Here is a 13,287-nt window from a genome sequence, read left to right as displayed (position 1 = left end):
TAATTCTTATCTGTCTATAATCCAATGTCTATCATGAGCTCTGGCACTAGTACTGAGTTCAAATGGGAAAATATGGAAGGGTGTTTTCTGTCTCCCAGCCAGACAAGCCCCACCTTCTCAGGCAAGTTTTGAAACGCTTTCCACAAGGGTGTGAAAGGGTGCCGGCTTCAGGTGCATTTCTGGGCATCACTGTCATGTAGCGATGTGCACTTTTAAAGTACAGTAATGCTGATGAACAGCATCCACCTTCAGCAGAACACGGGAGCCTTGCTGGCTCAGGCCGGAGGGCCATCGAGTGCAGCGTCCTGTCTCATACAGTGGCAACTCAGTTTCTCTGAGAGGCCAACGGCGGGGCACGGAGGCCGAGGCCTTCCCGGGTGTTCCTTCTTGGCACACGGGCATTGATAGGATTACTGTCTCGGAATGCGGCAGTTCCCTTTGGTTACCACAGCTAATAGCCACTGATGAGTCTGTCCAATTCTTTTTAAAGCCGTCTATGGCTGTGGACATCATCTGGCTGTGAATTCCATACTTTATTTCACTCGTTGAGTAAATAAATACGCGTGAGCTCAAATGCAGATCGCGCTGCGTTCCCTTCCCCTGGAATGTGCATTGGGAGGGCCAGCACCGTTGCCTCGGCAGTGGCAAAGCCTCGCCTCTCCCCTCCCAGCAGATTGCCAGAGCACAGCCTCTCAGGCGAGAGCTTCAAACAAAAAACCGCACCACCTCTCTCCATTTAAATTTAGCAGGTGTCTAAATTATGCTTAATTGTTGTCTAAGCAATAACATCAGCATTTGATTTACAAATGGCAAGAAGGATTGGGTGAACTTTAGTACCTAGGCAAGACACTGCCTCTCAGCCAAAGGAGGTTTATTGATTTATGAGGATAATTGAGACAAGAATTATAAAGCACTTTATGTGCCAACAGAAGTGTAATCGTCTTCTGGATCAAAAGACCTCTCTGCTTAACGTCACTTTGGATTTGTTTCCTCAAAAGCAGACCGTCAGTTTGCTCACGGATGCCTTTATATCTAGCCAGGCCTCCCGGATTCTGAGGAAATTGCAGTCTATAGGGATCTCTTTTAATTCCCTCCTACTGTTAACTGAAAGTCAAGCATATAGATTCCTAAAACAAAGACTGTGAGATATCGATTGGCAAAGCCTCTGTTCTCTGGCACAGAAGACCTGCTCCCCACTGGAGTTCGGAATCACTCCTAAGTACGGATCCCTGGACGCTTACCTCGCATTGTTGACTTTTCCTTGATTACGCCAAGCTTTTACGCTCGCACATTTTAATATTTTACCTTCTGAAATTCTGTTTGGGAGATTTACAAATACGCCCTATCTTAAAAGACACTGTCCTTGTGGAAGGAGGCAACCTGAATCAGTAATTCATGTTTTATTTTATCGTGACTTTTATGTTCACGTGCAGGATTCTTTGATTCGCCCTTTATTGTCTAACCGACAGGGTCATTCTGACAGAAGGTTATTTTTTTTTGTTACTCTCAGACCAGTGCTCCCATACCACATATACGATTGCATTGTACTTCTCAATTGCCATGTGGATTAGGGAGTACATGGTTAATTCTACTGCTGGCTGATCTTGTTGTACCTTGGCTCTGTCTCTCCTGATGTAAATTGTTTTCTTTTTGAATGCCAATAAAAAGTTGCTGTCTGACTGACTGTCAATTCAACATGGCTAATCTCTTTGGAAAATGAAAGGATTTCCCAAGAAATTTTTGGCACTAAATGTACATGTGCTACTTTGAAGGAAAAATGTTTAACATCACCTGGTTTTGTACCATCTCCTTTACACACCTAAAGTAGCTCCCCGATCTAGACCAATAAAAGCTGGGATGGGGTGGTTGTGGTTTTCCACATTAAAGTTATACTTGCTGATTATATCTTTAATTTACAACCAAATGCTATTTACAGGGGAGATCCACACTCTCAGCTTCTCCATACAACCTGGTACTTCACTGAATGAAGATGTGTTTTCTGTCAGTTGGTGTAAGCATTTGGGATTGCAGAGTGGCCTGTGCAGGCTGCTGTGATGCGCTTTGACTCAGAAGTGCTCCTGTGACTTTAAAGGGACCCTGCTTAGGATTGCAGAGTCAGAATCCTAAAGGACCTTTTGGGTTTCCTTCAATACGGCTAGTGAAAATGAGCGGATTCCTCCAACTGCATCCCAACTAGGATTTGTTCCCTCTTCATCTGGGGGTGTTGCTCTGATATTCTTCCTTGGAACTTTGAGCACCAGAAGAATCCAAGGAGAAAAGAGGGAAAGAAAGAAAGAAAGAAAGAAAGAAAGAAAGAAAGAAAGAAAGAAAGAAAGAAAGAAAGAAAGAAAGAAAGAAAGAAAGAAAGAAAGAAAGAAAGAAAGAAAGAAAGAGCCTCCCCATTTCCCCTGTACCTGGGGAGACCACGGACAAAGGCAGAATTAGGCAGGTCTCTTAGATGCACACTTCGGCAGCTTTTAGATTTGGGGATGCTGGGGGAAGCACGTGCAAGTGCTGCAACCCCCAAACAACCAAATAACAGAAGCCCCTTCCTCTCTTGGTCCCCTTTCCTGGAAAAATTAAAAACCCAATCCGGAAGAGTTTCAACACCTAGAGGGCTCATTCTGAAGGGGTTCTGTTCTCCCATATCTATGCTATATAATGGCACAACTATGCGCTTCAGTAACCTAAGGGGGAGGGGGTGGAATAGCCTCTTCAAAACTAACTCTTTTGTCGCTGTATTTTTTAAAAAAATGACAAATATGTTTTCTTGTACAGGAAAAGGAAGTGTTGAAGAGTTGCCTTTTTCATTTCTCTCTTATAACTCCTAGACACACTTCCCCTGGGAATCCTGCGCCTCAGGGGTGATGCTGATATCTGCACCAGAGGTATCTGAAAGAAAGAACAATAACGGCCTGTCCATCACAGGCGACTGCTTGGAGGAGAGGCCGAGGGGTGAGACTTACGTCACTAATCAAGGAGGTGAAGAGAAAATTTAAATAAACAAGTACAGAAGCTGGCCACACCCTCCCGTCTGCTCAGGAAGGTGCAGCCTTCGTATTCAGAAAAACGACCTCGCATAGCCTTCTGAGGAATATGCCACTTCAGAATACAGACGGGACATTCCTCCCCAGAATACAGGAAGTCTTTGCACATGGAACGCAAACACCGAAAGGCGGTGTCTTCTGTCCCGCCATTCTTCCCTGACCTGATAGTGTTCTACATGCAAGGAATTTTATTATGTGAGGGAAATTTGAGCATGGCCTTCCCACCTGCATTCTGGAGCAGTTACTCAAGACCTGCTTCTTCTGCATGTGCAGGACGGCTCAACCATCTTGCATTTCAGTGCTACCATTTAAACGAATACTGTTCCTTCAGTAGGCAAGGCGATGCACTGTTGACTTTTGATACTGCTGGAAGCAATGAGGACCTTCCCATCGATAGACCAGAAGTCTACCCAAATAAGCATCAGCCAGTTCTTCGGCGGCATCACCTGAACTTCCAGTGGGGCAGCCCACTTACCGTTCCTGGCCTTGGGTAAGGCACTCTCCCTTGGTAGGGAACCCACTGATAGTTGGGGCCATCTCGGTGAGCATAGGGACCCAGGAACACTCGTCTCACATCAGTCATGCTGAACATACACACCGCTGATCCTTTGAAGATGTTGCTAGAAACAGAAAGCAACGGCAAAAGATTATTGTCTTTACATGAGGTCTCAGTTGTGACACTGCAGAGATTAGAAATACCTTTTTGACATTCTTTGTTTTCACTGTAAACAAAATCCTCACAAACTCTGATAAAGACAAGATGTCACCATATTGATGGAAAAGCAACAAGAGACAACTCTTCCTGCCAGCAAAAACTTCTGGAGGAAAACAAGCAATGGACATTCAGGCTGCCAGAGCCAACACGGACCCCGAAGGGCCTAATATATTGCAGCCAATAAGAAGGGAAAGGCCCTCATTCGTTCCAGCTGGGTGGCCTCAGACTCCAGGGTGAAGGGGTGCCTTGCGTGTTAGGGAGGGAAGCCCATTCATTAAGCTCTGGCAGCTACGGGTTTACGGGGGTTCAAAGGTTAAGAAAAGTCCTCCCTTTTTAAAATGGCCATCTGAATAACCCAGCCAGTCCCCACAAATGCCCATGCAAGTAAAAAGACCTTCTCTGTACCTGGAAGTTGTAAACACTCCATAGATGATTGGATTTTTAGGGTCTTTTGAGTTCATGAGAAACACATCCTCTGTCAAAAAGAAAAAAAAAAAGGACAACCAATCTTGTCAGTTTCATAAGGAGCGTGCAAGCGGATAGAGGGGTTACTTTACATTCTCTGTTGATTTTGGCTACTTACGGAGCTCATCAAAATGTGTATCGATGCCACTGGGCCCTGGCACAGAACACATCATGCGGGCCTTGAGGAATGTCGTCCACTTGTTGACAAGGCTTCTGTGGCCACCCAAGTCATTCTAGAGAAAGGACATGGCAGGGCCGGAAGTTAAAAGAGAAGCTAAAACTGTGTCAGGCAAGTGAACTGCCAGGAAAAGAGACCGAGAGGAGCGGCAGAAGCCTGAACTGATTGCTCTTGGAGCAGGGCCCCGGTACAAGGCTGAGGCTGCCGCATGCCTCCTGCACGTGCGAGATCTCCTGCCTCCTGGCGGGTGTTGCCCACCAGCACTCCAGCCAAAAATCCCAACACTTTCAGCAATGCTAGGGTGCTGTGCTTCTCGAGGAATCGTCGGAAATTCTTGCATCCAGACCAGAACTGTCAAACTATCATCCACAGAGGTGGAAGCTGAAGCTAAAACTCTCTGGCCAGAGGTGGAGGAAGCCGGCAGGCAGCATGAGAAAGTGCAGTTGGCAAGAAGCCCAAGTCTGTGACACAACTACAAATAGAACACTATTCAGGTGCAGACTTAGTGAAGCTACGCTGGCACTTCTGGGGTCCCAGTTCAAGGTGTGCCCCATCTTCATGAGACTCCTGTTCTACACATGCCCACATTCAGTTGGGGGCTGTGTCACTGAATCTATTAACACACGTGCAAAACTCCTACACGGAGAGAAGCAGAGGAGGAAGCCTCATCCTGGCCCGCACACCTTCACAGCTGAGTGCTGGCAACCCGTGGGTGGGGAGCAACATTGCCATGCCAATTGTGGATTTCATCCGGAAGTGGCACAACAAGGCTCTAGGAATGGCCTCGCCGCTGTTGTTTTTACCACAGACAATGGCACATTCCCATCGAGAGTGTTGTGGCATCACTTTTGGGTGCAAGCCAGAAGTGATGTGGCAACATTGTGCAACATCGCTCCCTGCCACAATTTTTTGCTCCTGCTGGCCTCCCGAGAAAACCTCTGACGGGGCCTGGAGTCCAAGGAGGGAAGACTCCTTACTGCCCCAGGGAAAATGGGAAGCCCACACTGGAGAGGGGGGCCCGGACTCAGTTTGATCCCAGAGATGCCCAAATGCATTTCCTGCTCAGTCCATGGTACACCTGTCCTCCCCCTGAGCTCCTGAAGGCAGAGCTGAGAGTGACCTTTGGGGCACAACAGAGGCAAACAGAAGCCCGTTAATGTAAGCAGTGGAGACAGAAGTGATTTGCACTCACTGGCCACTGGTTCTGCTCCCCCTTTCCTGGGTCGTACGAACACATCGAGCTGCCTTGTGCCGCCTCAGGCCCTTGACCCGCCAAGGTCAGCGCTGTCTGCTCCGACGAACAGCAGATCCCCAGGGCCGGCGTGCCAAGCAGGTGTTCTACCACCAAGCCTCAGCCCCACCCCTAATTCTTATGGGGGCCTTGCTTGCTTTCTGTGGGCCAGCCCAAGTACGCCTCCTTCCCTCTCACACCTGACATGGCAGCAGGAATCTCTGCGTGCCTGAGAAATGCATTTCAGCTTGAGTGCCATGAGGGGGACTGGACTAGGCTCATAGTGATTTTGCCTTTCAAAAATTGGGTGCTGGAAGGAGAAAAGGGAAGCCGCTAAACAGAATAATGGCTCGGTAGTTGCTGCCCGTTTGCAACAAGCAGAGAGGGAGGGCGTGGGTCGGGGGAGGTGGACCTTTCTCCACTCCCAGTGATACCATTGGCCATGTAATGAGCAGACATGGGCAACGGACAGGAAAAAAACCCGAACACGGTGTTCATTGTTCATTGCCATCCACAAACAACGAACAACTAACATTGATGAACATGACCTGTTCACGAACAAGTTCATTGTCTGTGGGAGCCAGCAGGCTCTCCTCCATCCATCAAGATCCCTACCGCACCACCCCCAGAAACCCTACCTGAGCAGGCAGCAGGAAATGTACCAATAATAAATAATAGCTTGGTCCCAGAGCTGGCAGCAGCCCTGGAACTTGAAGGGGTAGATCCCTATCCCACCACGCACAAAGAAAATTCAAGCTCCAATGCACTCTCCCTGTCTCAACAGCAACTCTCTCCCTCACTGTCTGCAAACCCAGAGCTGGGAGCCCCCCTCCCCCCTGCTCTTTGCTTCCTTGTAACAAATTTGGAGCTCCACATTCGAAAGGAAGACCTGCCTATCAAGCTAAATTGGGCTTAGATTGGGGTTTCCAGGGCGACAGCAGGAGTTCAGACAGAGTTCAGGCAGTCCCTGCCTCTGGTTGCCAAGGGAACTGATTGCAGGTGCCAGATTGTCTGGCTTGATGAACAGCAACGAATGAGGCCACCTGTTTGTTTAGAACGGGGCCTCACAAACAGCTTGTTCACGAACAGCAGAGTGGGCTGTTCGTGGCTTTTTAAAGTTCGTACTGCTGTTTGTGCCCATCTCTAGTAAGGAGTTTCAGTATTCAGAACTGAGCTTGTAATAAATAAGTCTGTTATGATTTTTCTAGGCAGAGAAATAACTTGGTTTGCTAACACAAGCAGAAATCAAGGCAGAGGGAATGCCCCCCCCCCGCCTATCAATTCCCTTCCAATCCAATCCATCCACGTTACCTTACAGATCTGTCCTATTCGGGAATGTGTGGCTTTCCCCGAATGTTCCCCATCAATTGCATTCTCGCGAAAGAAAAAATAGATCTTGTCATCTTCTGGGTTGTCACTTTCTGGGATCAGATGGGTGCTGACAAACCGTGGATCTGAAAAGAAAATGCATTGTAATGGGTGGACGAGAGACAAGGACAGAAGTGAATTTCATTTTCATTTTCATGTTACCCAGTATTTGTCCCATAAATGATTGCAATGGCGAGGATGGCTATAGAAATATACTCTGGATTCCAGTTCTCGTGTGCCAGTGTAGAAGAGCAGTCAGAGTGTTGGAGTGTTTGATAGAGGGGTTGAACTCCCCTCTGTGTCGATCTCTCTTTCTCAGGGTCTCACTACATGATAGGTTCCTGCACAGTGATGCATTGGTTTTAATGTGCTCCCGGCTGACACAGGTCAGCTGAGGGGAACTCCTTCTTTTTAAAAAAAAAAGGGGGGGGGGAGAAACCAAGCTCAGAATGGCACAGCACGGGGGGAGGAAAGGCTCCTGCCCTCCCCCAATGCTGTTTTCTTGCATGGAAACTGTGTGCAAGGGGAGCCATTTCACTGATTTTGTAGCTCCAAATGGAGCAGTGAAGTTGGCAAAACAACTCCACCTCCCCCCATGTGCTGTTTTCACATAGGATAATGGCTTGAGCGAAGGCAGGAATGCTCCCTCCCCTTGGGGTGCTGTTCTGAATGTCTTTGAGCTCTCTCTTTTTAAAAAAGGAGCAATTCCCTTCAGCTGAGTTGTGCCTGCAGGGAGCACATTTAAACCAGTGCGTGCGTCTGCAGAAACAAACTGGGGAGCAACCTAGCCCACACAGTTTTCCACAGGAAGGTGGAAAAGGGAAGAAGAACAATGTCCATCACACTGAGCTCCTTAGAAGAACAAACTAGATAAATAAAAAGATACTAAAACAATAAATTATGCCCATCTAAAGCTGCCTTCTTCTGAGGCAGACCATTGGTCTCCATGCCTCACCCTGTACCGACTGTAGCATTCAGCCATCATCCCAGGCAAACAACTTCTCCTATCCTTGCTACCGAAATAGGGTATGTCTGTCAAACCGCGACTGGTACCAACACCTGAAGCTCTTTCCCAGCCTGGCTGTTATTTGGGACCCTTTTAGCAAGAAATGCCAAGGACAGAGCTGGAAACTTCTGCTGGCAAAACATGTGCTGTGCCTCTCCTGATGTCCCCTGCTCTTAATAAATGCAACATTATCAGCCCCTAAGTAACAATGAAGGTGGTCAATGCTTGCTTAGAATTCTGGGGAAATTTAAAACCATTTCCACATTCTGGCATTGGCTTTGCATTACTTTGCTTTGTTGTGATTTGTCAAATGATCAACACCAAACAACCCATATCAACATACCAGCCGTATCTAAGAGTCAAACACAATTATGGTTTTCCTTGAGTGCTGTTTTTGCCAAGCCCTGCCCATGAAGGCTTGTTCATGGTTCCTCATCCTCTTAGAGAAGAGTGACAACTGGAGTTCCTCAGGGATCAGTCCTGGGACCTGTTGTGTTCAACATTTTTATAAATGATTTGGATGAAGGAACAGAGGGAATGCTTATTAAATTTGCAGATCATACTAAGTTGGGAGGGGTTGCAAATACAGTCGAAGACAGAGTAAGGATACAGGATGATCTTGACAGGCTGAAAAACTGGACTAAAACAAATAAAATGAATTTCAACAGAGATAAATGCAAAATTCTGCATTTAGGAAGGAAAAAATCAAATGTATAATTATAGGATGGGGGAGACTTGTCTTGAAAGTAGTATGTGTGAAAAGGATCAAGGAGTCAGGAGTGTGATGTGGCAGCTAAAAAGGCAAATGTGTATCAACAGAAGCATAGTGTCCAGATCACGAGAAGTGATGGTATCGCTCTACTCTGCTCTGGTTAGACTTCACCTAGAGTGTTGTGTTCAGTTTTGGGCACCACATTTTCAGAAGGATATAGACAAGCTGGAACATGTCCAGAGGCAGGCAACGAAGATGGTGAGGGGTCTGGAGACCAAGTCCTATGAGGAAAAGTTGAAGGAGCTCGGTGTGTTTAGCCTGGAGAGGAGACGACGGAGAGGGGATACGATAACCATCTTCAAGTACTTGAAGGGCTGCAATACAGAGGATGGTGCAGAGCTGATTTCCACTGCCCCAGAAGCTCAGACCAGAACCAATGGCTTGAAATTAAATCAAAAGAGCTTTTAGCTAAACATTAGGAAGAACTTCCTAACAGAATGGTCCCTCAGTGGAACAGGCTTCCTCGGGAGGTGGTAAGCTCTCCGTCTTTGGAGGTTTTTAAGCAGAGACTAGATGGCCATCTGACAGCAATGCTGATTTTGTGAACCTGGGCAGATCAAGAGGAGGAGGGAAGAATGGCTTACATAAGTGCTTAATTCTCGTGGCTTTCTTACATGTCCAGGGTAATGCCAATCGCCACCTTGGGGTCAGGTAGCAGTTTTCCACAGGCCAGTTTGGCTGGGGATCCTGGGGTGTTTTGCCATCTTCTGGGCATGGAGCAGGGGTCACTGGGGCAGTCGGGGGGGAGGGTAGTTGTGAATTTCCTGCATTGTGCAGGGGGTTGGACTAGATGACCCTAGAAGTCCCTTCCAACCCTATGATTTTATGATTTTATTTCATCAAACAGAGAGAGAGAAAGAGAAAGAGGATCATCTTAAATTTATATATAAGTTGCAGTTATGTCCAATAATAACATTCTTTTTGTGCCTAATCCTTTGGGTGGGAGGGGTCATTTTATATTCAGGGTTTTCTTCCTTTCAAGTAAATACAGTATTAAATAAATAATATATGATAACATCCATGTTCGAAACCAACTAGCCACTCTGTTTCCTGCCTCTCAAGTGCCCTCTGCTGTGGATGCAGGCAGGGCTTTCATGCCTGCATTGCGACTGACTCCAGTCTCCCCGCCAGTGCTTGAGCCCGTGTGGTTCTTCATCCTGTTACTTTGATGCGGCTTTGAATGCAGCTCTGCAGGGACAAGACCCCCTGTAGCCTCTTGTGGACCCAGCACAGGCTCCTTTAGTGGCGCTTGGAACACAGTGCAGCCCAGAAGATTAGATGGGTGCTGACGGTACTCTTGGTTTGGTTACATTCTTCATCTTATTATTGCACAAGTACAGCAGTATTTATCCCATTGTTTTTACACACTGGTAATCTACCTTGAGACTCAATGAGAAAGGAAGACAATAAATGATATGAATAAATAAGTAAATAGCTAACCTGACCTAGCAGGGAACTCCAGAAGCTTACAAAACGTACTTCAAATATCCCGTGAAGGAATGCCGCTTGTTCTGACTAACTCTTAGGGTTTCCAGCTCTGGACTAAGAAATTCTTGGAGACTGGTGGGGTGGGGTGAAGCCTGCAGAAGGTGGGATTTGGGGAAGGAAGGGACCTCTGTGAGATGTAATGCCATAGAGTCCACCCTTCAAAGCAGCCATTTTCTCCAAGGGAACTGACCTCTGGAGTCTAGAGATCTGTTGTAATTCCAGGAGATCTCCAGGCCACACCTGGTAATTGGCAACCCTACTTTATCCCTCAGACACTGGCACATGCTTTAGTTATCATAGTGCCAAGGTATGAACTACATTTCTAGGGCAAAAGCAGGTCTAGATTTCTAGACTAGGATTTTATTTATTTATTTACATTATTTATAGTTGCCTTTCTCATGGAGACTCAAGGCAGATTACACAGTGTGGCTCAGTACAGTCAATTTTAAAGATATTTCAATACACATATAATAAGATTTATACATGCAAATTTGCAAAGATTTAAAACAAGAAGAAATCCAATACAGAGCTGAAGAAATGCTTAAACAGAGAATAAGTAATTCTAAGATTAACACGTTAAACAACACAGGAGCTATGCACCGGGGTCATACAGCAAAGTCTACAGTCATTCCCCATCCCTTTCCCGATGCATCATTTTGAGGCAGCTTCTTTAAATTACAGCTTTCTTATTTGAGTAAAAAAGCCCTCCTGAATCATTCAGTTTTGCATCATTAGTGGAAGGCCAGGAGAATGGCAGCTTTCGTGACCCTTTTCAGGCAGCCCATAAAGTGGAGGTCACCACAGAGAAGGCACACGTAGAGGCAGTTGTTGTTTTTGCCCATGTGCAAGGTGCTACTGGCAGAAGGCCCTGTTCAGATGAGTGAAGCTGCCATAGTGTAACATAGAGAGAGAGGCGGTCCCATAGATATGCTGGACCAAGGCTGTGAAGAGCTTTGTATGTGAGAGCCAATGCCTGGAACTGAGAATGGTAACTTAGAGGTAGTCAGTGGAGTGAGTTCAGGGTGGGAGTAATATTCATGCTCCTCCTAACGTCCAATAATAACCGAGCTGCAGCATTCTGCACCAACTGGAGTCTACAAGTTAACTCAGAGAGGAGACCTATGTAGTGTGCACTACACGAGTCAATCAATCATTAGTTAAATCTCGGTGTTAGCATGGCATGGACCCAGGTGGCCAGATTGGCCATGTCAAGGTAGGGGGCCATCTTCCAGGCCAGGTTGAGTCTGTGGAAAACATTTTTTTGCAGCTACCTTAACTTGCTTTTCTAGCCGTAGCGCTGGATCCTGTACGACCCCTAGGCTCTTAACTGAGTCTGCAAGTGTCACATGAGATACACTGAAAGGTCTCTGACTTCCCAACCAGCATCACTTCTGTCTTGTCTGAATTCAGTTTCAATTGATTTACTTTCAGCTATTTGACCACAGCCATCAAGCAACGACTCAAGATCTTTACTGATCTCAAGGTGATTTGGATAGTGAGATACAGAGTTGGGTGACATCTGCATATTGATGGCATCCAATTCTATAGCTATGAATGAGTTCTCCTAAAGGCTTTATTTAGAGGTTGAATAACATGTGGGATAACACTGCATCCTATGCAACCCCACAAGGTATTTCCCACTCTGGAGATAGTTGGTCTCCAGCAGCAACCCTTTGAGTCCGTTCCATGAGAAACTATTTAAACCAGTCCAAGGCACATCTCTTGATACCCATTTCTGCCTCCAAACACTTCAACAAGATAGCACGATCTACTGCAGAGATGGGCATGAACCAGAAAAAAAATGAACCATGCAGTTCATGTTCGTCACGTTTCACAAACCACGAACCACGAACTTTCACGAACCTGCCCCAGTTCATGAATTGGTTTGTTTTGGTTTGTGAAAATGTCACTTCCGGGCTAGGAAATCATCACTTCCGGGTCAGCAGGAGGTCACTTCCAAGACAGCAGGAGGTCTGCAGGAAGTCCATCCCCTGTTGCCTAGGAAACTGATCAGCACCAGGCTGTCTGCAGTGGTGAATTGAAAAATGAACCAAACAAACCAGCCTAAAGTTCATGGCGGTTTGTCAGAAATGGGCTCTGACGAACCACTGGTTCATGAACCACGAGCCGGCCTGGTTTGTCAAGAATTTTGGTTCGTATTTCGGTTCGTGCCCATCTCTAATCTACTGTATAGAAGGCTGTAGATAGATCCAGGAGGAGCAGTAAAGAAGCATGTATTTTGCCTAAATTCAGGTGGAGATCATGAGCTAAAGCCTCCAGAGCCCTCTCTGTTCCATAGCCTGACCTGAATCCAGACTGAAAGTAGCCAAAGCACCAAAGTTATCCAAGAAGACCTGGAGTTGGCCAGCTACAGCTCCCTCCATCACTTTACCGAGAAAGGGCACATTAGAGAACAGCAGGGATCCTTCCCACCCGGCAACCCGAGTGTGCCGTCTCTTTTCCCACACAGCACTTCTAACTATTGGATTTTATGTAGGGTTATGGTGAGAGGAGGGAAGAAGAGAAAAAGAAAATATTTTAGGATTAAAGAGCTGACAACCCTTTTCTTCAACCCAGCTTCAAATACTTTGTGTTGAAGTATGTTAAAAATAACAAACTTCAAAAAAGCATGACTAAAGTATAATTAAGCTTGATCAAAGGGGGATAAAGCCACAGTGGTAAACGCTCTCAATGTTAACAATGCTTAGAGTTCTGTCTCTGATCTCCGTGCCAAGTCAAAAAATAAAACTTGCTTTACAACAACCATAAGAAAAGCATTTTTTTTTCCAAATCAGGTCATCCTTTGAGCCTCCATTTCTCAGTTCCTATGTAAGATCTTTTTTCTGTAAATCAATTAACACTTCCTGTTAACTCCCTGTTTAGGGTGCTTCTCTTCCATTAACTGCTCATTGGCAACAAATTAGGCACCTGGATCTCAAAGGTATGAAACTGAGTGACACTTTAACCGACCTGGCCAGTCCATTGGATTCACAGCCCCCACCCCCCCCACCCCGTTT

The 13,287-nt window shown here is 46.3% G+C and overlaps 1 protein-coding gene across 1 annotated transcript in view; it reads right to left on the bottom strand.

The window, feature by feature from the left end:
- The window catches only part of SEMA3A (semaphorin 3A), a 365,431-nt gene that overhangs the window by 64,198 nt on the left and 287,946 nt on the right, over nucleotides 1-13,287 (bottom strand). Inside the window, exons 7-10 of the mRNA XM_055000206.1 lie at nucleotides 6,948-7,090; nucleotides 4,346-4,460; nucleotides 4,168-4,237; nucleotides 3,523-3,667 (exon numbers count right to left, since the gene is read on the bottom strand). Of these exons, the coding sequence (XP_054856181.1) occupies nucleotides 3,523-3,667; nucleotides 4,168-4,237; nucleotides 4,346-4,460; nucleotides 6,948-7,090 (473 nt within the window). The remainder of the gene's footprint in view (nucleotides 1-3,522; nucleotides 3,668-4,167; nucleotides 4,238-4,345; nucleotides 4,461-6,947; nucleotides 7,091-13,287) is intronic.

The sequence above is a fragment of the Eublepharis macularius genome, chromosome 16 (assembly GCF_028583425.1).
Source record: "Eublepharis macularius isolate TG4126 chromosome 16, MPM_Emac_v1.0, whole genome shotgun sequence".
NCBI lineage: Eukaryota > Metazoa > Chordata > Lepidosauria > Squamata > Eublepharidae > Eublepharis > Eublepharis macularius.
Note: the sequence above shows the minus strand (reverse complement) of the source record. Positions and strands in the feature narration are given on the sequence as shown.